This window comes from Podarcis cretensis, assembly GCF_951804945.1.
Source record: "Podarcis cretensis genome assembly, chromosome: 17".
Lineage (NCBI taxonomy): Eukaryota > Metazoa > Chordata > Lepidosauria > Squamata > Lacertidae > Podarcis > Podarcis cretensis.
Window position 1 is genome coordinate 23,068,999 of NC_137187.1, and position 26,411 is coordinate 23,095,409.

At 43.2% G+C, this 26,411-nt stretch overlaps 1 protein-coding gene and 1 long non-coding RNA gene across 3 annotated transcripts in view; one reads left to right on the forward strand and one right to left on the reverse strand.

The window, feature by feature from the left end:
• Window positions 1-26,411, reverse strand: part of SLC1A1 (solute carrier family 1 member 1) — a 38,395-nt gene that overhangs the window by 3,921 nt on the left and 8,063 nt on the right. Inside the window, exons 1-11 of one of the 2 annotated variants that reach the window (XM_079959524.1) lie at window positions 24,703-24,745; window positions 21,428-21,568; window positions 13,173-13,265; window positions 12,120-12,234; window positions 10,597-10,639; window positions 8,167-8,274; window positions 6,514-6,698; window positions 5,132-5,239; window positions 3,451-3,573; window positions 3,007-3,201; window positions 2,287-2,421 (exon numbers count right to left, since the gene is read on the reverse strand). In XM_079959524.1, coding sequence (XP_079815650.1) covers window positions 2,287-2,421; window positions 3,007-3,201; window positions 3,451-3,573; window positions 5,132-5,239; window positions 6,514-6,698; window positions 8,167-8,274; window positions 10,597-10,639; window positions 12,120-12,234; window positions 13,173-13,265; window positions 21,428-21,568; window positions 24,703-24,742 — 1,286 coding nt within the window. In that variant the 5' untranslated portion in view covers window positions 24,743-24,745. Of the gene's footprint in view, window positions 1-2,286; window positions 2,422-3,006; window positions 3,202-3,450; window positions 3,574-5,131; window positions 5,240-6,513; window positions 6,699-8,166; window positions 8,275-10,596; window positions 10,640-12,119; window positions 12,235-13,172; window positions 13,266-21,427; window positions 21,569-24,702; window positions 24,746-26,411 lie in introns of those variants that run through there. The other variant, XM_079959523.1, reaches the window with a different exon arrangement.
• On the forward strand, window positions 24,776-26,354 carry LOC307206604. The gene is made up of 2 exons (XR_013834407.1): window positions 24,776-24,921; window positions 26,013-26,354. It is a non-coding gene; the product is annotated as an uncharacterized lncRNA (long non-coding RNA).

Here is a 26,411-nt window from a genome sequence, read left to right on the forward strand (position 1 = left end):
TTGCATATAATCTAAACGACTGCTAATGAGTTACTTCCTGGAAGGACAAAGATGATACATCTGAGGTAATAAGTAAAAGACTGATAATCAACGTGGCACCCTGGGGCAACCAATCTGCAGAAGTGCTAAGTGGCCTGGCACATAGTCTGGTGCAATGTGCTTCCTGCAAAAAGAATTCGGTGTTCTAAAAATAAATGCAACAGATAAGATTGCAAGTGTATGCCAGAAGGCAATTGTCATGGCAATGGATTCATTTACTAGTACATGGTAAGTGTCTGTTGTTGCAAAGAAAAGGTATACAATTGGCTGCCTTGGGGCTTTGAAACCAAATGATTAGCTGGGTTCTTGTTAATATTGTTAACTGAGTGTCAAGGAAAACTTGACTGTGAAATATCCAAACTTGTGCCAACAAAAAGACCAATCATTCAGAAATAAACTGATTAACACAATGAAACAAAACGGGAACATGATTCAACTATAAAGTAATACTTGAAAATATATATTTTACCCGAAACTGACCCATTTGCTATCTCATTTTCTAGTTCGCACTCTAAAGCTCTCACAAATCAAATAGTAGTACAGACATACTCCAAATAAATTCCCGATGTTCCTGAACTGTGTATTTTCATAATGATCAGAAATGAACTGTAAGTTGGCTCAGTAAAGATTTTAATGTGACATATAAATGAATGCTCTGGTCCATGGGGTCACGAAGAGTCGGACACGACTAAACAACTAAACAACAACAACAACAACAATAAATGAATGCTACAGGAATTCAGTAGCAAACCATCCAACTAAGAAAATAATATTGATTTGGGTGGAGAATACCTGTGGGTAGATGCTCTTCTGATTTTAGGATAGTTTGCAGAGGGGTTAACATGCTAGTCTGTTGTCTGGACCTTAAGGACTAACAAAGCTTTCAGGGGCCACTACAGTCCACTTCAACAGATGTGTTAAATGTATGGATGTATGACATATATGGACATGGACCCCACCCTTTTAGCAGACCCAGATGCCAACTCTGTGCCCATGTCTACTCCAGCAACCCTATTGCAGAACCTAATTAACTTTTTGTGACCCATCCACAACATCAGGGGGTTATTCGTCTTCTCATCTTTCAATGTGATATATGCCAGCACCTTCCAGCAATGGCCTTTTGCATGCTACATAGAACAAAACAGGCCATTCTCCATGCCAAATACTAAATGAATGCATATGTGATGTCAGAAACAGCAATATATATAAACCCACTGGGGAAACTTTTTATCCTCTTGGGACACTTTGTTACTGACCTTATGGTACCCAAACTTGAATAAAAGAACTTCAAACAGAGACTGCAATGGGAAGCTACTGTATTCGCCAAGAGGTTCAAAGCTATTACTTGTGGACCGAATTGGGGCAGTGGGTTTTCAATCATTAGCAGCATATATATGATACAAAAACCACAAGAGTGGCTGAATTCTCTTCCTACTGTCAAGTATGTGTTCAATTTCACATTTATTAGTGATATACCTAGACCAGGAATGGGCAACCTGAAACCAGAGACTGCTGAACTCCAGAGACTACTGAACTCCGATTCCCATCATCAGCCCCTGTCAAGATAGCCCAGTGATGGCCAAAGTTGGCCCTCCAGCTGTTTTTGGACAACAACTCCCATCACCCCTAGCTAACAGGACCAGTGGTCAGGGATGATGGGAATTGTAGTCCCAAAGCAGCTGGAGGGCCAAGTTTGGCCATCATTGACATAGCCCAAGATCAGGGATGGTGGAAGTTGTGGCTCCACCACAGGTTCCTCACCCTTTCTCTACGTTTTCAAATTTGTTCAACTTTGAACCCTCTAAACCACACACTGGGTGGACGGATGAGTAATCCCCCCCAGCAGGGCTGCGATCTGTATGTCACATGTTTTGATACAAATAATAAGATGTACAGCAGATCTGCTCTCAAGTTAATGGTCTAGCACATACTACGCTGTCAGGTTACCCTATGTTTTATTATGGATACAGTGGTACCTCAGGTTACAGACGCTTCAGGTTATAGACTCCGCTAACCCAGAAATAGTACCTCGGATTAAGAACTTTGCTTCAGGATGAGAACAGAAATCACGCGGTGACGGCGCGGCGGCAGTAGGAGGCCCCATTAGCTAAAGTGGTGCTTCCGGTTAAGAACAGTTTCAGGTTAAGAACGGACCTCCAGAACGAATTAAGTTCTAAACCCGAGGTACCACTGTACCTGCGTTACTGAGGACACAGGATCGAGAGACATTCATGGTTAGACACTTACAGAAGCCAGTCCACTGCTATTATGAGGGTAACATCTTCAGCAGGCAGTCCGACGGCACTCAGGACAATCACCATGGTAACTAGTCCAGCCTGGGGCACACCTGCAGCTCCGATGCTGGCTGCTGTTGCTGTGACACTACATCCCAAACCAAGAAAAGGCCATCAGATATGTTTCTGCTTCATTCAGTCTTGGGCAGTTATGGAAACACTTCTTGAAGTTTTTAAACCAGAGTTGTTATTTAAAAAAATATTCCCTACCGTTCTAAAAAAGTTGATTTTATGGGAAACTCCAACTGCTGGATGATTGTAAATTGAAGAAATAATCTAAAGGGATTTCTAAGGGATATACCAGTTGAGGTTTTTTTTTTTTTTAATTGATCTGTGTCTTTTCTTGCATCATAGAACACTGCAGCCATTTTAGGTTTTAGTAGCAGTGGTGTCAAGAGGGAAGATATTTTAGCTGTCTTGGAGGAGCTGGGACAACATTCACAACAAGGTCTGCTGTTTGATATATTAAGATTAAATGGTTTTAAAACAGTGCATTTTATACTGCTATAAGGGTTTTTTTTTGGGGGGGTGCTCTAAATCTCCTCTAAATTCTTGGTTCTAAAAGTTAGAATTAATCCATGCTTGGAGGGCTAAACTGAAAATCACAACAAAGTCAGCAGTTACATTGCTTGGAAAAGAAGGACTGAAAAGCATGCAAGAGTACAATTCTTACCTAATGGTCACTATTTGGCCAATATCTAGTTCTAAGTCATTAAGTTGTGAAATAAAAACAGCAGCCACTGCTTCATAAAGGGCAGTACCATCCATGTTGATTGTAGCGCCTACCGGTAAAACAAATCGGGTAATTCTCTTGTCAACATGGTTTTTTTCTTCTGCACAGCGAAAGGTGACAGGTAAAGTGGCTGAACTGCATCACACACATTTGGGGAGGGGAGAAAATAAAGAAAAGACTTTAAGAAGCATAGTAGTAAAATGCCAATGTGCATGGCTATTAACCTGGCATGAGAACAATTTATGGGGCTACTGGAAATTAAGATGTAGACTTTAACGCGGCAAAACAGAGGGCAGCTTTAATCATTTCTAAATTCATTTCTCTTAATTCCAAGAGGATTCAATATGAAGAGAAGATTTTTTTCTTCTTCAAAATTATCCTTACCTTGAGGAAATCATGAGTGCTGTCAAAAGTGCTTGAGCCATCCCCATGGCAAATTTATACGGGTTTTTCCGGACTATTATTAAGTACATAAGCGGCAGAATCACAATACTATGAATTGCAAGCCTGGGGGGAAAAAGGGGGAGGGGAAATCACAGAATCACAGAACTGTAAAGTTGGAAGGATCCCACCTAGTCCAGCCCACTTGCAATGCAGAAATCACAGCTCAATTTTTGAAATTTAGTCCTGTTTTTAAAACTCTTCAAATTAATATGAAAGCCACTTCCGCCTTAAGGAGGAGGTGGGGTTGCGGGCTCTCATGGCCCCTCCACTTGCACAGCGGGAGGTGAGTCCCACTGAGTTATCGTCCTTCATTGTGGCCCATCAAGCTTTTCTGTTCATATTGGCAATAGATCTCTAGACGTTCAGGCAACAGGTGACTCTCCCTTTCCCCACACACCCAGAGGTGCATGCAAAACAGCGCCCACTATGGCCCTGATCCCAAGGTGCTGCTTCCTAACATGCATGCATACTTCCTCCTGGTACCCCCCCTTTTTTACCTTTCAGATATTACCTGACAATAAAGCATTAGGGAAGTGCTGTCAACGGATTCCAAAACCTACCAGAAGCATAGGAAGCCAGCCAAGCTATTGCAGGTTTTGACTTGGAAAATTGCCCCCACAATATCTCATATATGTGACATACGTGTATATTTTGTTTGATATTGTTATATATTTGATGTATGGTCTACTCATATGCATCAAGGTGCGACATATTGGGAAATTGTGTACACTTGAAAACGCTGGCAGCATTAAGGTAAATTCAACAGTGTAAATAAGTTTTGATGGGTGTAATAATGGAATACTGAATGGTTTAGTTCAGGGGTCAGCAAACCTTTTCAGCAGGGGGCCAGTTTGCTGTCCCTCATACCTTGTGGGGGGCCAGACTATATTTTTTTGGGGAGGAATGACGAATTCCTATGCCCCACAAATAACCCAGAGATGCATTTTAAATAAAAGCACACATTCTACTCATGTAAAAACACCAGGCAGGCCTCACAAAAAACCCAGAGATGCATTTTAAATAAAAGGACACATTCTACTCATGTAAAAACATGCTGACTCTGGGACCATCCACGGGCCAGATTTAGAGGGCAATTGGGCCAGATCCGGCCCCCGGGCCTTAGTTTGCCTATCCATGGTTTAGTTTATGTAAAATATGCGGGGATTTATGTTATGCAAAATGAACCCAAGGAAAGAGAAAATGGAAGTCACTGATATTTTAAGGTTGTTTAAATGAATATTCTAAAATGTAAAACAGATTTTTTTAAAAAAAATATGGGGGGAGGGGAGAATTCAAATCTCACATTGGCCACCATACTCCTTTGGTGACCACATAAATGAGTTCCATTTATACGCACATAACTCAGCTTAGAACCCTGTGCCTCCCCTCCCCCGCCTCATGTGGCCTCCCCCCGACCCCATTATATTGCCTGGGAGCTGACAATTGAAATAAAAATAGTGTGTTTCTAATTCAATGTCGTTCTGAAGCACAGTGAAATTAGAACGTCTATAAAACGAATGTCCTCTCATACCCAGTTACATAAGAAACCGATCTATTGTATATAAATTAAAAATGAAAAGTAAATCAATACATTTTTATTAGGGTTCAAGGAATAACATACCCACTTAGAACAGTAGCCATGTAAAGACCCAGTTTGCGAAAAATCTCCCAGTCTTCAACTTCTATTATCTTTCCAGCAATCAAAAAAATAATACCCAACGGCATATACCTGGAATGCACAAAACGTCATAAAAAGTATTCTATGATCACTGTTATTTCATTGAGCTCGCTATAAAAACACGCTAAACAACAAATTTGTTCAACTTTTTTTTCATGCATTTGACAATGAACAGAAAGCAAGTGGCTGAAATTATTTGCTTCTCAAGTTGTATTTATGAACCATTACATAGTTTTCGGTGTTGTAAAAAAAGACATTAGCATGACTGGTACATTTTATGAACACCTTCATAATTTGAGCTATTATGCAAAACATGAAGTCATAGAAACATAGTGTTGGAAGGGACCCAAAGGTCATCTAGTCCAAACCTCTGCATTGCAGGAATCTCAGCTAAATTATCCACGAGTCAATCAACATTGGACAGCTAAGAAAGGCAGTACTACATTGTGTACCTGGAATACCTTTGCAAAACAAAATAAAAGCCCCTTTATAGAAGTGATCTTTCTCTCTCTCTCTCTCTCTCTCTCTCTCTCTCTCTCTCTTTCTTTCTTTCTTTCTTTCTAAAAGAAATTTAATTCTAGACTGCTTCTAGATGCACTCCTCAGGGAGTGCATTTTCTCAACTGTACTCCATTGCTTTTTTGAAAAATAATAATTTTTAATTTTGCAAATTGCAATAGAATGCAGAACAAAAATAACAGAAGAAACAGTTACAGGTTTCACATGTGTCGTTGTTACAGTATAGGGTTGGGAGGAAGTGGTAAACACTGAAATCAGGTCAGCAATGAGTAAAGCAGCTATTTACTATTATAGCCCATCCAAAAACCATCATTGGTAAGGTTACCATGATAAGGTTACCAGATTTTTTTCAATAAATCCGGGGACATGTGTCAACTTCAATGGATTTTGTATGGGGACTGATTTGCAAATCTGGGGACTGTCCCCGGGAAACGGGGGCGTCTGGTAACCTTAGAAGCTCTGAAGAGATGTATTTTTGAAAGTTAGGAGCAGAAACCATGCTGTGTCATAGTTTTGGCAACAAGGGTTCAATTATATGAATACCAAAAATGCCGTCCCCAACAGTCAGCGATACCGTAACTTTGATAGCTGAATAAATAGTCTCTTTTGGGGGAGGGGGAAGAGGAAAAGCAAGAGAGGTGGGGAGGGAGAAAGAGCTTTCACAGCCAAATGCATAATATTTTAAAACTCAAGGAATAAACCTGTCAATCATGTCAACTTTCTGAAAGAAGTTTTACGTAAATTACTTTTTTATTATCATCCTGAATTCAGTAACAAAACTTACGGGCAAGATATCATTCTACTTACCACATTATTATTTGAACTATATACATTGTGGCATCGTTCAGTGCATTGAAGAAGTCCATCAGCACTTTCCCCTTTTCTCCCATTTTCCCAATAACAATTCCGAAGACAAGGCAAAAGACAATCAGGCCAAGAACGTTAATACCATCAGAATACAAACCCACTATTTTGTATTCCTTGGTTATATTCTGCAGATTGAGAGTGAAGGAGAAAAGTTACCAATCAGCAACAATGCCAAGAGGATGGTATTGATGAACTGGGAGAATAAAGATACAATTCCCTTTAATAAATGGATCGACAATATGATAACACTTGCAATTTATGGACACCTTACAGATGTAGACTTTGGTTGGATGAATATGACAATACAGTTGTACCCTGGAAGTTGAACAGCCTAGTTCTTGAACGTTTTGGCTCCAAACATCGCAAACCCGGAAGTGACTGTTCTGATTTATGAACTATTTTTGGAAGCCGAACGTCCGGCGGGGCTTCCAATTAGCTGCAGGAGCTTCCTGCAACCAATCAGAAGCTGCGCTTTGGTTTTTGAACGTTTTGAAAGTCGAACGGACTTCCGGAATGGATTCCATTCGACTTCCAAGGCACGGCTGTATTTGGAATGAGTCTAGACAAAATGTAGTGAGCTATTAATATTCCCATATGTATTAGGATAATAATATCAGATTTATAAAAGAATGTATGGGTTCGGGTATTTTTCATATATATTCGTATATTGTGGATTTCCCCCCTACATATTTTTGTGCCTTTTTAGTTCTCTTTTTCTTTGCATCACTTAATTTATTTAAACTGAAATCTTTTCAATAAAATATGAATACCAACAACGCATTTTGTTGATACAAAACTTAAGCAGCTTTCTCGTTCAGGAAACTCTAGAAACTTAAGCCTGTTTGGTGTTTATTGGTTAGTAAAGGTAAGAGACCCCTGACCATTAGGTCCACTCGTGGCCGACTCTGGGGTTGTGACGCTCATCTCACTTTATTGGCCGAGGGAGCTGGCGTACAGCTTCCGGGTCATGTGGCCAGCATGACTAAGCTGCTTCTGGCGAACCAGAGCAGTGCACGGAAATGCCATTTACCTTGCCGCCAGAGCGGTACCTATTTACCTACTTGCATTTTGATGTGCTTTCGAACTGCTAGGTTGGCAGGAGCAGGGACCAAACAGCGGGAGCTCACCCCATCACGGGGATTTGAGCTGCCGACCTTCTGATCTGCAAGTCCTAGGCTCTGTGGTTTAACCCACATTGCCACCTGCTTCCCATTTATTGATTAGTTTGCTACTTTTTTCCTTGGGTTATAGCAGGCATAGGCAACCTTCGGCCCTCCAGATGTTTTGGACTACAATTCCCATCATCCCTGACCACTGGTCCTGTTAGCTAGGGATCATGTCTATGCCTGGGTTATAGTTTTGAAAGTATTGGTTTGTGTAGTGCTACTAAATGGCTGCATGTGGAGCCTCTGGAGGACAAATTATCTTAAAGGATTTGACCACAAGCTTGGGTCTTTTAACACTGTGGTCCAGTAGATCCTTTTGAATTCTTGTTATTAATTATCACATTTACAAGCAGAATTTCACTACCCTAACCCTTTCTTCATAATTTCAATAGTTGCGGTGCAATACAACAACCAGAAGTATTCATACCTTTGAAATCTCTGTTGGCAGTACAGTCGAGAGTGGGTCTGGTGTAGGAATAGTAGCATTTTTGTCTACTTCCGTTGTGATCATTATTTCTACACGCTTGGTCTTGTACTGAAAGTTAAGAAAACATACATTACATTCTTAGGATATAATAGATTGACAAGGAAACTATCTTTTAAACTTCTTTTCAGGGGGGAAGGTGTTTAGTAAGGCCTAGAATGCTGATACATAAGATTTATGGTTTCAACATGTCAACAACGGCTGACATGCAGATGCATTATAATGTGTACATAGATAGAAATACCTAATATGATATTAGGAAATCATCATGAAGGGTTATGTTAGAACAAGAGCCAACATTGTATGGAATAAATGGTTTGGTTTTCTTTATACCTACTGTACGGAAGTTAGCAAAAGGACAACGAAAATGGATTTTACGCTCTCTAATGGTAGCCAAGAGGCTGATATTGATGAACTGGAAGAGTTAAAGATATGATCTCCTTTAATCAGTGGATTGATAATATGATAACACTTGCAACCGGCGAACGGACTGCTTACAGACATAGACTCTGCTTGGATAAATACGACAATATTTGGAACGAATATATAAAAAATGCAGCAGACTATTAATATTTCTATCAGTATTAAGATAACAATATCAAATTAATAAAAGCATGTATGGGTTAGGGTATTTTTTGTATATCTGCATATAGTTTTTCCGCCTTTACACAGTTCTGTGTTTTGTTCTTTTTCCTTTCTCATTCTTTTTGTATCTTCTGCATTATATCTGATTTTTTTTCAATAAAATATCTATATAATAATAATAAGAAGAAGTTTGTTTGATGAAGTATTTGTTTAATGCAGGCTTTCCGACCTTGGGTTTCCACCTCTTTTTTGGGGGGACTACAGTTCCCATCATCCCTGACCACTGGTCCTGCTAGCTAGGGATGATGGGAGTTGTAGTCCTAAAACAGCTGGAGACCAAAGTTTGGGAAACTCTGGTTTCATGTTTCCCTTTCTGGGTTCATTGCCTCAGAACACAACCCCTGTGTAAATGGGGAGTTGCCTGTGTGAAACAGAGCACAGGCAACTCCCCATTTACACAGGGGTTGTGTTCTGAGGCACCGCACGCATTGGCGGGACACCCACAAGCCTGTGTGCCAAAAAAACCAGCAGTGGTTGTGAGCATGCTGATTGCGAGCAAATGGGGAGTTGCCTGTGTAAATAACGACGACAAAGCACTGGTTGCCGGGGTGGTGCTGCTCACCTGGCTCCCTGACCCTGAGTATCCCTGCTGCTTAGAGATAGAGGCAGAAGGGCAAGGTGCAGGAAGCTCAGCAAAGCCAATCTGATGCTCCTGTGCTGAGCTCCTCGCTCGATGCTCCTCCCCGTCCACCTCTTGGTAACCAGCAGCAACGCTTGCTGTTGGGAAGCCCTGCCTGCCTTGCCAACTGCTGTTGTGTAAGACGATAAGTGTGAGACTGTTCCAGAAAACTTTGCCAAGGGAATTAAGAGTGTTGGGAGAGGGGCAGTTAAGAGAACACAACATCCTCTCCAAACAGCCACACCTGAGCCAGGGTCATGTCCTCGTGTTGGTTTATTTCTACATTCCTTATTCCTTCTACCTTACGCTTCTCCTCCTTCACCGTAAGTGCATTAACCCAGAATTGCAAGCAATCAGAGAACCATAAAATTCCCTCTCATTCCTCACTTTCTTTTTGTGAGCTGTAAAGATGACGCCTTGCGGGCCAATCCCAGTGCTGAGGAAAAGGGAACCACTTGATCTATGAAGGCCTTTGGTTTTGATCTTAATGTTGCCCTGGAATGCATGCTTTATATGTTGCTTTGGTTCTGAAAATTGTTGTCTAAAGCTAGTAATTGGAAAGGAAAGTGAATTTTTGGAGACCCTTATTTTCCCTTGATGTTTTCATTAGGGTTGTGGTTTTTTGCACCCAAAATATCACAGTATCCTACAGTATTAGCACCACAATGTTGTTTCATGGAGGTGGAGAAATAAATGCAGAGTAAGGTAAAGGTAAAGAGACCCCTGACCATTAGGTCTAGTTGTGGCCAACTCTGGGGTTGCAGCGCTCATCTCGCTTTACTGGCTGAGGGAGCCGATGTACAGCTTCCGGGTCATGTGGCCAGCATGACTAAGCCACTTCTGGCGAACCAGAGCAGCGCACGGAAACGCCGTTTATCTACCCGCCAGAGTGGTACCTATTTATCTACGTGCACTTTGATGTGCTTTTGAACTGTTAGGTTGGCAGGAGCAAGGACCGAGCAACGGGAGCTCATTCTGTCGCGGGGATTCGAACTGCTGACCTTCTCATCGGCAAGTCCTAGGCTCTGTGGTTTAACCCACTGTGCCACCCAGAGAAAGGGTTAGTAAATACCAGAATAGGGGTTAGTAAATACCAAGATTGAACTTACCTGTTGGAAACAGGCCTGCACAAGGTTTTCTGGGAACATATTCCTGCAGAAGGATTTTAAGATCCTTTAATGATATCGCAATGTAACAATACAAAGTATATTCAAGAAGCAATAGGGTAGCTGGTGATAATGTTTTTCTCCCTCTCTCCACATATCCCAGGATATATTATATCAAGGCTCAAAGTTCTAGGAAGATCTGTTCAAGGTGAAACACTTTTGTAAGGTCTTAAAGAGTCAACGTTTTAACAAATGGGTTCACAGGTGACTGGGATCTTTCTTTCATGCTATATTTGTCATTCAGTCGGGATGCAGTGCATGGGATACAGATACAGTGGTGCCTCGCAAGACAAAAAGAATCCGTTCCGCGATTCTCTTCGTCTAGCGATTTTTTCGTCTTGCGAAGCAAGCCCATTGACAGCTTAGCGGATTAGCGCTATTAGCGGCTTAGCGGCTTTTAGCGGCTTTTAGCGGCTTATCGGCTTATCGGATAAGCGGCTTAGGAAAAGGGGGGGGGGTGGAAGGGAAAAAAAGTCGGAAAAACTCGCAAGACATTTCGTCTTGTGAAGCAAGCCCATAGGGCAATTCGTTTTGTGAAGCGCCTCCAAAATGGAAAACCCTTTCGTCTAGCAGGTTTTTCGTCTTGCGAGGCATTCGTCTTGCGGGGCACCACTGTATACAATCTTACTGGATTGACAGAGTAGGATAAAAATGTCCCACCCAGACTTTGTAACACTTTCTCCTTGTTATGTTTCGTGATTATATCATTTTGTTTTGGCAGACAAATGGTTCCAAATACTGCATTGGGCAGGGGACACCTACCAGCTCAGTAAAGGGGAAAAAAAGCTAGTATGAATTGCATACTCTACTCTCTGTGCTTTATCAAGAAAAGGAACTGCATCATTATGAACAAGTCTTTTATACTGGTCAGAATCCAGCATTGCATGAGCAGATTTCCACTTGGGCATCTGGACTTCAACATCTCTGCTTCTTCCCACAAAATATGCTCCAGAGAAACCACAACACCTGGGGCAGGTGAATGAAAGCACTCAGAGGGCTCCGCGGGAAGAAGAGGAATGTGAAGTCTCGTTGTAAAAACAAAAGTTCATTCTGCTCGCTCATGGTCTACAGACAGCATTGAATACAATCTATTGCTTAAAAGTTCTACACTACAGTGGAAGCATGGGTTACGAATGTGATCCATGCAGGAGGCACGTTCGCAACCTGCAGCGCCGTGTCTGCGCAAACGCGGGTCGCGATTTGGCGCTTCCGCACATGCGCAAAGTGCAATTTAGTGCTTCTGCACATGAGCGAGCGCCAGAACCCGGAAGTAACCCATTCTGGTACTTCCGGGTTCGGCGTGGTGCGCAACCCGAAAACATGCAACTTGAAGCGTCTGTAACCCGAGGTATGACTGGACAAGCTTTTCCATCTCTCAGATACATATGATTTGATAGCTTAAAACTTGAGACAGTGGCATTTATGGTGCAATCGATTTAGCAAGAGAACAGAATTTGAAAGCTCACCTAACCAAGTCTAACATAGCATCCACTGTGGAGACCTCAGGTGTACTGCCCATTCTGTCAATCTCCGCAGCATTCTGGGACACTCCTGGTTTGATAGCCACAACCAACACAACCCCTGTAATGGAGAAAAATAACATTCTGAACAGATGGAAATCTTGCACACAGCATTTTTTTAAAAAGAAAACAAGGTGTACAATGGCTGTTTCCAGAGCACAGCAAATGACAGGCCAGGATTATGTCAGCTGTAGAATCAGTGATTTTTACTTTCAAGTTTGATGGAAAACTGAGTTCACTGTTACAGGATACAAAGTTGCCACAAGATTGTGTTAAGGAATGCAGTTTAATGGGTTAATTCCTTTAGTGAGGAAACAGCTGACTCATTTCTGAGCTTCTGTGGCACACACAACAGAGAGTAAGCTTTATAGGAGGTGAAAGGATAAACACACAACCCACCAAGTCATTCAGCCTATTGATGAACCAAGGCAGCTCATGGACACAGGGGCCAAAGTTGCGCATTCACAATAAGCGAAATGATGGTTTATGTGAATGTGCTGGATCCTAAGGAGGAGATTGAAGCTGCTTTGCTCCTGCCTGGTCCTTGTTTGCTCAGTAGTAATAATAATAATAATAATAGTAATAGTAATAATAATTTATTATTTATATCCCGCCCATCTGGCTGGGTTTCCCTAGCCACTCTGGACAGCTTCCAGCAAAATATTAAAATACAAGAATTCATCAAATATTAAAAGCTTCCCTAAACAGTACAGGTAACAGTACAGGTACAGGTAATCCCATGGTTAAGCATTATAATTGTTGTTAAGACATTCCTGTATGCCTATGAAATCACATATCTGGAATGTAGCATGAAGGGGGAAAAACATCCTACTCCATGAGAATGACTCTAGATGTAACAGTTTATCCAAACATGCTCTTTCTAAAAAATCTGGGTGAGGTGAAAAATGACTGTTTACTTCTGATGTGCATTTAAAACAAAAACAAAACGTCATTGTACAATGCAAATAAATTTAAGGATTATAAAGATTCTAGGATTACCTAGGATTACGGCTAAAGCTGTAGTGAAGAAGTAGTAAACAACTGCCCGCAAGCCAATCTTTCCAGAAATGCCGGAGTCCAAAGCAGCAACACCTGGGGATATTTGGAAAATAATGAGATTCTGGTTCATAAACATTTCTAAATAAATGCAGTTCATGTCTAGATCAGATCAGATCAGAAGAATCTTTATTTGCATCAGTCACTAGCCATAGCAACAAAATAAAATAAAATGTACTGAAGACAGAGGTGGAAACTTAACTATACAAAATACATTTTGGAGGTTTACATCAATAATGGATCTTATTCTAATTGCCCCTGCTAGAAACCTTGTAGTTTTCTGCTGCCACCTGATCATCTTGATCTGCTAGAAGAAAGGGCACAGTAGCAAGGGCTGAGTGACCTGGCATGGACAACCTCACTCCTCAAATCTTTTTATAAGGAGTGCAAGCCAGAAGAACATGGGCCACCAACTCAATACTGCCATCTCCACATGGCCAGTTCATGTCTACATTTCTGATATTTGCTTTACCTATTCCCCTTGAACTGTGGGTGACTTCCAATTAAGCTTTTCCACTTGCAGAAAAAGCTTTTGATACACACGAAGGGCCGTACGTAGTTCAGTGGCAAAACAGTCATTTCACATGTGGAGGGTTCCAATCCCGGGCATCTCAAGGTACGACTGGGAATGTGCCCTACCTGAAACCCTGGGGAGATGCTGACCGCCCATGGAGACAATAGTGAGCTAAATGCACTAATCATGGTTTGATTTGGTATAAGATGACTTCCTGTGTTGTTCATATGAAATGCCTACTGACATAGTAGGGTTAAGGGAACCTCCAAGATAGTGTGGAAGGGGCGCAGGGGGTTGCAGAAGGAAGGGGAAATTGGTTGAAACCACTTGTTAGTAGACACTTCTGTTTGATCAACCAGAATGGCAGCATTACCCTCTCTTTACAAAAGCTGTCGAGCAGATCCCTGGAATCTCACAGGCATGGCATCAAGGTGCTGGTTCTCATCTGTTGCCCCACCTTCAGATTGGTTAATCAAAATTATACCGCATTTACTCGAGTCTAATGTGCCATTTGGGACGCGGGTGGCGCTGTGGGTTAAACCACAGAGTCTAGGACTTGCTGATTGGAGCTATAGCTTTCAAATTACTGGGCAAGCATGCTTAAGCAGAACCAAGTGAAGGACAGAGAAAATACCACAAAAGGAGAGAGTGCAACCGTCGCAAAAGAAATGAAATTAAAAGAAAGAGACAATAGGAGCAACATAAGAACCGTTGTAAAGGTTCAGCATTCTCATAAAATCCTCCATCATTTCCATGAAGAAGGATTTGTGAATCACAGACTTATAGTATGCTCAAAGAGACACTTATTGTTCTAAAAAACCCCAAAACCTCCCTCTTCTACTTAATAATAATTCTGTTAAGAAATGTTCCTGGAACAGAAGTCAAGAAGGAAGTACTTCTGTCTATTTGTCAATGCTAAGAAATTTCATTGCTCAGCAACACAGATAAAACTTCTTAAAAAACAAAACACAATCAAGCAAACCTTGGGACAGTGTTCAAATTTCACAAGGTTTTCCAGTTAGGGAAAAACTGCAACAAGCTCAATTTAATAAGCAAGGTCTGCATTACATACCAATCACATAGTTAAGATCTTTTGCTAAAAAAATTCCCAGCATTTCAGTGGTTTTCAGAGAGATAAGATTCTGAAGACCTATTCCTATGGACAAATAACTGAAGGACAGAGGATCGAGCTCTTTCCTAGCTCCATTGCAAGGAGATCTTATCACTTGATCATGTTGGCACTAGGCACTCTGGCAGAGAAGCTGTGTTTGAATTGCTGGGCCAGTGCTTTCCTCACAGCCCTTCTTCTATGCAAAAGGACAAATATGCAGTTACGGTAGGAGCTCCTCTACCTCCATTCTTCAGTGTCCTGGCTGGTTTGGTCCTACATCCCCTTAACTATAACCAGTACAAATTTGTATCACTCTCTTTAAAAAAAAATAAATTTTAATTTTTTTAAAAAAGTTTTTATTATTAAAATAATTCAGCATTAATACACACTCATATTGTGAATATACAAGCATAAAGGTAAAGGTAAAGGTACCCCTGCCCGTACGGGCCAGTCTTGACAGACTCTGGGGTTGTGCGCCCATCTCACTTAAGAGGCCAGGGGCCAGCGCTGTCCGGAGACACTTCCGGGTCACGTGGCCAGCGTGACATCGCTGCTCTGGCCAGAGCCAGAGCCGCACACGGAAACGCCGTTTACCTTCCCGCTGGTAAGCGGTCCCTATTTATCTACTTGCACCCGGAGGTGCTTTCGAACTGCTAGGTTGGCAGGCGCTGGGACCGAGCAGCGGGAGCGCACCCCGCCGCAGGGATTCGAACCGCCGACCTTTCGATCGGCAAGCCCTAGGCGCTGAAGCTTTAACCCACAGCGCCACCTGCATCCCTTATACAAGCATACAAATGTACATTTAATACAATCCTTAAAAATGTTCAAACATACCTACACTCAATCCCACAGATAATTCCTTTTCCCATCACCATCCACCACCCCTCACCCCACCTTTGTGTTAGACTTCCAGTCTACTCCATTGCAATTTCTTTCCATTTCTATTACTTTCTTTCACACACCTTTAACCTAATTTCATGCTTCTTTTTCTATTACACATTGTTATCCATCTTATTTAGTATTTCAGTATTTAAAACGGAACTTGTTTATTTTAACAGGAGTTCTGATTTTTCAGTATGGTTTTGCAAGTATCCTTTAAACACCTTCCAGTCCCTGTATCACTCTCAATAGTTCCTTTAAGGGACAAAGACCCAAGTATCACACAAGGGGATTAGAGAGGCAGTGGTGGAGGAAGGGGGGTGCGGTGGGGGCGGGTCACCCCAGGTGTCACCACTGGGTGTGTGTGTGACAAAATGCTGGGCGGCACTCACCGTGGGGCCTGCAGTGCCCGAGCCACGTGTCTCTCCTGGGAGTGACACGGTGGCTTGAGCGCCCACAGGCTCCACTCTACCCTAAACGGTCCACCCACTATCTCCCCCTCAGCTGTAGGGCAGCTGAGTGGGAGGAGGCAGGCAGACTCCAGAGGCCCCATGGAGTGTCCTGCCCCGGCTGGCCCCACACCATGGGTGGGTGGCCCTGCCCCTGGTCGCAGGGCATGAGTGCAGCCCCAGGCACCCGATTGGCTTGCTCCGCCGCTGTGGAGAGAATCCTGTCATTTCCTTGCACCCCAAGATCAACATAATTGCCCTGGTGCATCCGCCAGTATAGTGTGCTAATGGCTTATCCTGCACTGTTGCCAGAATTGTGACCGTGTCCCAGTACAAAGCTGTAGAGCTCTGTTCTATGTTCTTTATGGGGCGTTGCCTTGGCACACTGACTTCTACTGCCATGTGTCAGCATTTCAGTGTTTTAAAGGTAAAGGGACCCCTCACCATAAGGTCCATTCGTGGCCAACTCTGGGGTTGTGTCACTCATCTCGCTTTATTGGCCGAGGGAGCTGACATACAGCTTCTGGGTCATGTGGCCAGCATGACTAAGCTGCTTCTGGCGAACCAGAGCAGCGCAAGGAAACGCCGTTTACCTTCCTGCCGGAGCGGTACCTATTTATCTACTTGCACTTTGACGTGCTTTTGAACTGCTAGGTTGGCAGGAGCAGGGACCGAGCAACGGGAGCTGTTGTGGGGATTCGAACCACGACCTTCTGATTGGCAAGCCCTAGGCTCTGTGGTTTAACCCAAACCGCCACCCACGTCCCTTCAGTGTTTTAAAGGTCCCACTAAATTACTAAGATGTAGACCCAGAACCAGATTTCAATTGAGCAAGGCTTCCATTCTGAATGGTGTTGCGAGATAATAAGATATGTGTGCCTCTGCACATGTGCAAAGTTCCTTCTCTGCACAGAGTGACCAGCGTTAGTCCCTCAAAACACCTGATAATTAGGGAGAAGATCAAAGGATGTGCCTTTCAGGCAGGCTTGAACTCAAAGCAACTCTCTTTCAGAAATTAGCCACTGATGAAATCTGAAAGTCATCACTGAGCGTGAATCAGCAGTAGTCCTCCTCCCTTTCTCAGAGCTTCTAGCAAGGCCTGAACAAGTCACCTAGCTATTAGAGGGAAACTGACAGAATCTATTTCTTCCTCCATTCCATTTAGCCCACACAATAAATTGGTCATTAAAGAGGATCAGCAAAAAAGCCTGGCCTGTTTTAACTGCCTGTGCCAACACTGCTCTATTTGATGATCAAACCATAAATCCTCTCTCTACAGTGATTGATTTCATACTGCATACTTGGCCAGTTCTCGAGGCAGACAATAGGTGCTTGTTGTGCTTGCACGAGATATAGACTGCGGAGACAAAATACATGACCTCAAGCACACATGCCACACTATTGAAGAGTGTGGTTACTACTTAACCAAGCGTGATCAAACATTAAAATGAGCTCTGCTCGAAGAGCACGTGCATTAAGAACTGATTCACACAACCACTTCGGTGTACAGTTCAGCAAAGCAGGTTGCTACGTATAATGTGGTTGTGCTTTGTGAACGTGTCAGCAGAATGATGTGGATGATCTGGAATTCAAAAGCAACCTGCACACAAACTAGGTTGCATGTGATGTGTAACTGATCAACTCACATAACCTAATATGAGGGGGAAATTCTAGTTTGCCTACATTACAGAACAATCACATTACCATCTCTTTGAAAACTGCATCACAACCACCTTGCAAATTTCAGGCTAAGACAATCATTGTCTTCCCAGAAGATTGTGAGGATTTACAAATGTCTTCTATGAATCACGACCCATTTCCTCCTTTAACTCTCATCTGATGACTATCAGGACAAGACGGAAACTTGACTTACTGAAGGATTTGTGAGGGCACCTGGCTTGATAGTAGTGCATATGGAAGGATCTAAAGGTCTTAGTGGACCACAAGCTTAACATGAGTAAACAGTGTGATGCAGCAACAACAAAAAAGAAAAGCAAAGCTAATGCAATTCTAGACTGCATCAAGAGAAGTCTAGTGTCCGGATCAAGGGCCACCAAAACTAAAAAACTGAAGGAATGACCGCTGGATGTGGAGCACACTTCCATCTGCAGACAAGCCACAGCTGTCTGAACATCATGCCCTCTATCTAACCTTTGGCTTTCTCAGTGGTCTGCCGTGCTCTGTCTGTGACCTTTGTCTCCTTCATTATACATTGTTCAAGGGGAAAATGAAGCGGTAGAAACAGGTGCCAAAATAACTTTGCACCTGCATTACCAACTCCTGCCTCATGCCCTTCACTTCACCCAACTCTACAGTTTTGTGATTCTATGATTGTTAAGTTCTGAATTAGAGGGACGTGGGTGGCGCTGTGGTCTAAACCACCGAGCCTCTTGGGCTTGCTGATCAGAAGGTCGGCGGTTCGAATCTGCGTGACGGGATGAGCTCCCGTTGCTCTGTCCCAGCTCCTGCCAACCTAGCAGTTCGAAAGCATGCCAGTGCAAGTAGATAAATAGGTACAGCTGCGGCAGGAAGGTAAATGGTGTTTCCGTACACTCTGGCACTCGTCACAGTCCTCCGTGCACCAGTAGCGGTTTAGTCATGCTGGCCACATGACCCAGAATGCTGTCTGTGGACAAACGCCAGCTCCCTCAGCCTGAAAGCAAGATGAGCACCGCAACCTCATAGTCACCTTTGATTGGCCTTAACAATCCAGGGGTCCTTTTACCTTTCAGCTGTCCTAATTAGCTTGAAAAGATGAGTACTCCATTTAGCAGCAGTCTTTGTCCTGCTTGGTAAACAATGCCCTTCATCACAGTCATTTCCTTCCACTTCACGCCAATGATCAGAACACTTTTCTTCCTTTCCTTGTGACATTTTTATAATTCAGAATATGCAAACTTCTGCCTATTTACACATCCCCACTAAGACGTCTCAAATATCTCACACCGCAAAGCCACAGCTACTTTCTTGTAGAGGTATCTAGCAGAGTGCCCTGCAGATGTTGATGGACTGGACAACTGGAAATGGATACAATACTAGTCGGTTCCAACATCAAATTTGTAAGTAACATTATCTGTAAGAAGCACACTTATTCATGTATACAACTCTTCAGGTAAGCAAAAATTAACATGTCAGCAATTTCCAGCTTCTTAATTTCCCCACCTGAAGCCTAAATAGTAAATCAGAAGTGTACATTACTGAGTTGTCATATTTTAAAATATTTACAAGTATCCATTAAAAGAAAAAAATCAAGCAAAACTTGGGATTTCTGTGAATAAAACATTTAAATCATGTTAAGTGCACCTTTATTAGGTACCTCCTCCATAAAAAAAAGTTTAAACACTTTTGGATGTTCACTTCATGTATAATTAATATGGCATACATTTTTGTTTTTGCTTTCTGAGCATGTAATCTGATGGTCCCTGGGAAGGAGTGTTGGACCCATAGGATATACTGGATATCCCCTTCCAGCTTCAGAGAGTGAGATCCAGTACATTCATACCTTGGAAATCGAATGGAATCCGTTGCGGAAGTCCATTCAACTTCCAAAACGTTCGGAAACCAAAGCGTGGCTTCTGATTGGCTGCAGGAAGGTCCTGCAGCCAATCGGAAGCTGCGGAAGCCCCGTCGGAAGTTCAGCTTCCAAAAATAGTTTGCAAACCGGGTTTTGTCACTTCCGGGTTTGCAGTGTTTGGGAGCCAAAACATTTGAGAACTAAGCTATTCAAAAACCAAGGTATGACTGTACTCGATTTTCTCTTCCCACAGTTCTAATGCAGAACTTTAGCGTCATTAGGGACAAAAAGGGGACATGCCAGGGTACAGTTTGGGGTGTGTGCTGGTCATCACAAGGCGCTAGCATTTAGGATATGCTGTCGTGCCTTAACAGGATGGTTCTTTAAACTTCCTGGACGATTTACTTTCAGTTTATGCCTTCTGACTAAAGGTAAAGGGATCCCTGACCGTTAGGTCCAGTCGGGGCCGACTCTGGGGTTGTGGCGCTCATCTCACTTTATTGGCCAAGGGAGCCGGCGTACAGCTTCCGGGTCATGTGGCCAGCATGACTAAGCTGCTTCTGGCGAACCAGAGCAGTGCACAGAAACGCCGTTTACCTTCCTGCTGAAACGGTACCTATTTATCTACTTGCACTTTGACGTGCTTTCGTACTGCTAGGTTGGCAGGAGCAGGGACCGAGCAACGGGAGCCAACCCCGTCACGGGGATTTGAGCTGCCGACCTTCCGATTGGCAAGTCCTAGGCTCAGTGGTTTAACCCACAGTGCCACCTGCGTCCCGGAGCTCTAAAATGTATTCACTGCTCAAAGGTTTGTTGTTACTCTGAAACAGCACAAGACATCTGCTTTCCACTTGGAAGGAAAACACTCCGAGCTCTTCCTTCCAGAAGCAAAACCAGAGTTTTGCTTGGTACATACAAGATAACAGCACTGGTGGCCAGGTGTGTCTCCTTTGGAGGGTATTTTTAAACTACGGAGCCATGTCTGATAAGGTCCTCTCTCTGACCACCCCACCTTAGGCAAGGAGTTTGCATGAAGGAGGATTTCATAAGATGATTTTAGAGGATGGGGAAATTGATAGGGGATTAGGTACTCCTCCCCTCACCCCTGGCAATTCAATTTGGGAGGTTATTAGAGCATGGTTAGGCTATCCCTGCTGAGAACTGGTTGCAGTTGATGAAGCAGCGGCATGTAACTGGCAAAAGACAAGAGCCCTCAGGAGAAACCCTGAGCTGAGAACCTGCTCTACAGTTGTGTAAATTTCAAAGTTTGAGCTTCCTAAAACCTGTTAAGGCACAATAATCTAGAAATAGAAGGTGAAGGAAATGCTTTGATATTACAGGGAACCAGGCAGAGGGCCTTCTCAGTAGTGGCACCCGCCCTGTGGAATGCCCTCCGATCAGATGTCAAGGAGATAAACAACTATCTGACTTTCAGAAGGCATCCAAAGGCAACCCTGTTTAGGGAAGTTTTTAATGTTTGGTGTTTTATTGTGTTTTTAGTATTCTGTTGGGAGCCACCCAGGGTGGTTGGGGAAACCCAGCCAGATGGGCGGGGGATAAATAATAAATAATTATTACATCATATTCTTAAAATAGCATCAGTGTAAGACTTGAGAAATGTTACATTTGAAAGTCGTGGAAATAAAGTTTTAAATGCTTAATGCTATTTTTTAACCAAACAGATTTTATTTACAGAAATAAGAATATATATATATATATATTTGGTCTTACCTGTTATCATACTTGATATAATTAATGGCAATATGATTAGCTTGAGCATCCTCATCAGAACTTCTCCCGGAAAGGCGAAGTAAAATTTATCCAGATTGGAGAGATTTCCATATTCCCTAACGGCGACACCCAATCCAATGCCTAAGAAGTAACAGTGAAATACAAAACCAGATTTAGTATTTGGGGGGGGGGGAGGAATGAAATCATGTTTTGAATATAATTTTAATCAACATAAAGCAAATTATGACAGTGCTGGAAATGTCTGTTCTTCAAAAGTACAGTGGTACCTCAGGTTGTGGTTCGAGGACCCGACCCCCGCAATGCGAAATGAATACGCAAGGACACGTGATATAAGGTTAATGGGCAAGAAAAGGCCACAACTTTATTGATTACAGCAGTGAAAAGGTATTGGCTTAGGCATTGGATGACTAAAACAAGGGGGTTTATTCACCAGTAGGAGGAGCCTGTTGTTGCTAATCCAACTATAGGCTCTCCCCTGATGTCACCGAGGGTCGTGCCATGGCCTCCCGCCAAGCAGGCATCGGACAGAGTACATGACCGCCAGATTCCTTTAACGGAATACCCAAAAATTGAAGGCATAGGCAATGGCCACACCTAGCTCTTCGACACACCACAACACATTATTCCAATGCCTAACCTACCCACCAATACCACAAAGGTTGTGACGATTGCTATGAGGTAGGCGAAAAAACCAAAAAGCCTAATGCCAAATGGAAAAATTCCTACCAGGCCCCCTGGACAACCAGGGCGACCAACCTAAAGTCCATAGCAAGGCCAATGAACTAAGACCCTGAGCTCAAAGGGAGTGGAGGGTGGGTGACTCACGAGGAGACGACGGAGAGGAGAATGAGGCCGAGGAGGGGCTGGCGCCACAGCAAAAGGCTGCTGGAAACGCCCCCTCGGAGGCACCTGATTGGGTGCCTGCCGAGGGGCGTGGGCGTCAGCCAGGTGAGCGGAGAAGGCAGGGGGCTAACGCCCCCTGCTAGGGGCAGAGCTCGGGCTCCCGCCCACAACCACTCCCCTCTCTTCCAGGGAGGAGAGTCTTTATAAACGCTTTGGGTTACAAATGCTTTGGGTTACTAACTCCGCTAACCCAGAAATAATACCTCGGGTTAAGAACTTTGCCCCAGGATGAGACCGGAAATCGTGTGGTGGTGGCGCAGCGGCAGCAGGAGGCCCCATTAACTAAAGTGGCACCTCAGGTTAAGAACAGTTTTGGGTTAAGAACGGACCTCCGGAACGAATTAAGTACTTAACCCAAGGTACCACTGTATGTTATTCAAAGATGGCAGAAGGTTCCTTCAGGTGTACGGACCTGTGAGGCAACTCAACGATGGAAGCATTCTTCCTGTTGTTGTTCTCACTGGCTCATGCCTCACCTTGGAGCATGCTCAAAAGTTACACCTAGCCACCAATCACATGGTTTGAAACAACCAGTGTCTCCTGAAACTGCCCCATTGTTCCAACCCATCAAATACGTTTTCTGTGTGTGTCTATGCAACATAAAGTTTTGAAACGGAGCGGTCTGCTTATATACACAAAAATATAAAGAAAAGGAAATGAGTTGGGCTTCAGTTCTCTACGCTTTTGTTCTGGAGAGACATTTTCTCAAGAATGTTTCAGCCCATACGTGAAGCTTTCAGATGAAGCCATCTGTCATCTGCCTTGGATAAAGAAAGACACATTCTTTCTTTCAGCGCTATTTCCTCATTGACATGCTAAATTTATTTTGTTTTAATGAAGTACGTTGTGCTACATGATGAAAAGGAAGCAAAACAAAGCATCTCAGTGGTTTAAGGAAGCGGTCTAGCATGCGGTGACATTCTGTGTGATTTATCTTGCTCAGTATCACAGCAGGAATAAACTGAATCCTCTCCTTACATTCCCAGACTATCATACTTTACTCAGAATGTCTGGTCTGCACATAGTAAATTTCAAATTATTATTATTGTATTTGTATATATAGCTAAAGGAAACAAATGTATATGAATACATGTTGTATGGTAGTTTCATAATAAACCTTTTGGAATAGCTGGCCATATGTTAACCAGGTTTTCTACATACAAATTCATTCCTAAAGTTGAGTCACCCTATTTTATAAGCACTTGCAGTCAGTCCAGGGAAAGGAAAGCAATGTCAAAAATATAACTGAAAACACTTAATGATATGTTGAGTGAAAATAACTTTCACACAAGGAGTTTCTCTTATTATTCTAGAGTGGATTTTGTTTTCTGATTACTGCTCTTAGCATAGTTATAGGCCCATTATCTCACACATGGCATAGCATGGTAGTTTTCAAACATGCTACCTTGTTGAAAACACTTTTAACCAAATTATTTACATTGCGCAGTTTCATTTGTGGTACACAGTTTCTTCTAGTCTTTAGGATTTTTAAAAACTGAAAATCATTGTTTTTAATGGTTTTTATGTAAGCTTCTTAGAACTTTTTATTATTTTTGGTTTTGTGGAGTATAGACCTAATCTCTTGGGAGTATAAGCTTTGTTTAAATGGAGAATGTGATGTGCAGCAAATGCAAAGCTCTCCTGTAGGTGGAAGAAGAGGAAGAGGAAGAGGAAGAGGAAGAAGAAGAAGAAGAAGAAGAGGAGGAGTTTGGATTTGATATCCCGCTTTATCACTACCCAAAGGAGTCAAAGTGGCTAACATTCTCCTTTCCCTTCTTCCCCCACAACAAACACTCCATGCGGTGAGTGAGGCTGAGAGACATCAGAGAAGTGTGACTAGCCCAAGGTCACCCAGCAGCAGCAAGTGGAGGAGCAGGGAAGCGAACCCAGTTCACCAGATTACGAGTCTACCGTTCTTAACCACTACACGACACTGGAGAGGGGATATTTAAGCTTCTTTAAATCTGTAGTGAAGACACTCCAGGCAGGGGTGGAGGAAGGGGTGGGTCGTGGGTGCGGGCCGCCCTGGGTGTCACCACTGAGGGGGGTGACAAAATGCCGGGCGGCACTCACTGCGGGGCCTGCAACGTGCCCGAGCCACACGTCTCTTCTGGGAGTGACGTGGTAACTTGGGCGGTGCAGGCTCCATGCTGCCCAAATGGTTGGCCCGCTGCCTCCCTCCCAGCTGTAGGGCGGCTGAGTGGGAGGAGGCAGGCAGATTCCGGAGGCCCTGCGGTGTACCCTGCCCCTATGGGAGGCTCGCCCAGCCGCCTGGGTGCGCCGCCCCAGGAGCCCAAGTGGCTTCCTCCACCGCTGACCCCAGGGAATACAGCTGCCAGTAAACAACTAACCTGTTAGCCCAGAAGTCACAATAACTGTCAGCATTTTCATTCTCTCCCGTTGCTGGACGTGTGATTATTACATCACATGTCTCTGTTTACATTCCGTGCTTGGAAAGTGAGGGAAATGGAAGCCAGTTCTATCTCTTCCGTTGGATTGTACTTTTGTACTTTTTCTCTCTCTCTTGGAGAAGATGTGAGAGGACACCATGGTTGCTTTGTCTTGTAAAGGTAAAGGGACCCCTGACCATTAGGTCCAGTTGTGACCGACTCTGGGGTTGCAGCACTCATCTCGCTTCATTGGCCGAGGGAGCCGGCGTACAGCTTCTGGGTCATGTGGCGAGCATGACTAAGCCACTTTTGGCGAACCAGAGCAGCGCAGAGAAATGCCGTTTACCTTCCCACCAGAGTGGTACCTATTTATCTACTTGCACTTTGACGTGCTTTTGAACTGTTAGGGTGGCAGGAGCAGGGACCGAGCAATGGGAGCTCACCCAGTCATGGGGATTTGAACCGCCGACCTTCTGATCGGCAAGTCCTAGGCTTTGTGGTTTAACCCACAGTGCCACCCGCATCCCTGCTTTCTCCTGTATATATTGCTTAATAAATTACTTAGACGTCACACCTCATAGCCTGAGCTTCCAGCTTTACTCTGCTGTTTGAGTGTGCATATATCTTCGGATATGTGTTGCTGCTGTGCACCGGGACTGCAGAGTTATGAGCGTCCCGAGTTGCGCTCCAGAGGAAGATGTCTGGAGAAGTCTGTCTCAGTGAGGGCGCTGTGCGATGCCCCCCCCATGTGTTCCAACAATGGTTATGGGCCCAGAGATGTAGAGATGGCCGTGTGCTTATCAGAGGACTGTCTCATTGATTGATGAGGTACATAGCTCTGAGTTCAGCGAGTGCTAATTGCTGGGAGTTGCGGCAAGATTTATTGCTGCTTTGGAATTTCCTGGCTACTTGTGGTAGGTTGGAAGGCTGGTGAATTAAACTTACATTGGAGGGGTTTCCCCCCTTCGTTTTATTATTCAAATTTTAAAATATTATTATTATTATTATTATTATTATTATTATTATTATTACTACCTGCAGCATACTATGGTCAAAAGTGACTCTCTTTTGATGGTTGATGGTAATGGTTGATGATATTACGCACTATTAATATCACCAACCATTTAAAATGTTCTGGGCATTGCACAGCATATGAAATTATTAGGACTTTACTATGGAATCCCATGATTTCTGTCCCTGTATCTGTAAATTTGTCTCTAAAGCAAAGCAGTCCTTCTGTGCTTTACACCCCAGTCATCTCTGTTTTTCAGCACACTGATACCATGTGCCTGTGATTCTTGAGCTGGAGGCGGTTTCCCTGTGCTGTGTTTTCTCTGTCATAATGGATCTTATGGCGACCATCAGATTTATAAATGTATGGAGGGAGCTTATCTGGGAATTCTGGCATTAAGGGCTTCCTGTTCTGGCAAATTACTGCCCTTGGCGAGTAATGAATATATATTACCGACAGAAGTACAAATAAAATTAGAGCTCAGTTTGTTTGTGAATTAAATCCTCATAATTCCGAATGGGAATTTGTTTTGTTAAATTTAAAACCTTTCTATACCAGATTCATTTCAAAAAAATAAATAAATCCTGCACTTGCACCACTATTGACTGATCTGTTTTCAAATGCCATTACAGCCATTGGGGGGGGGGATTTTTTCTAT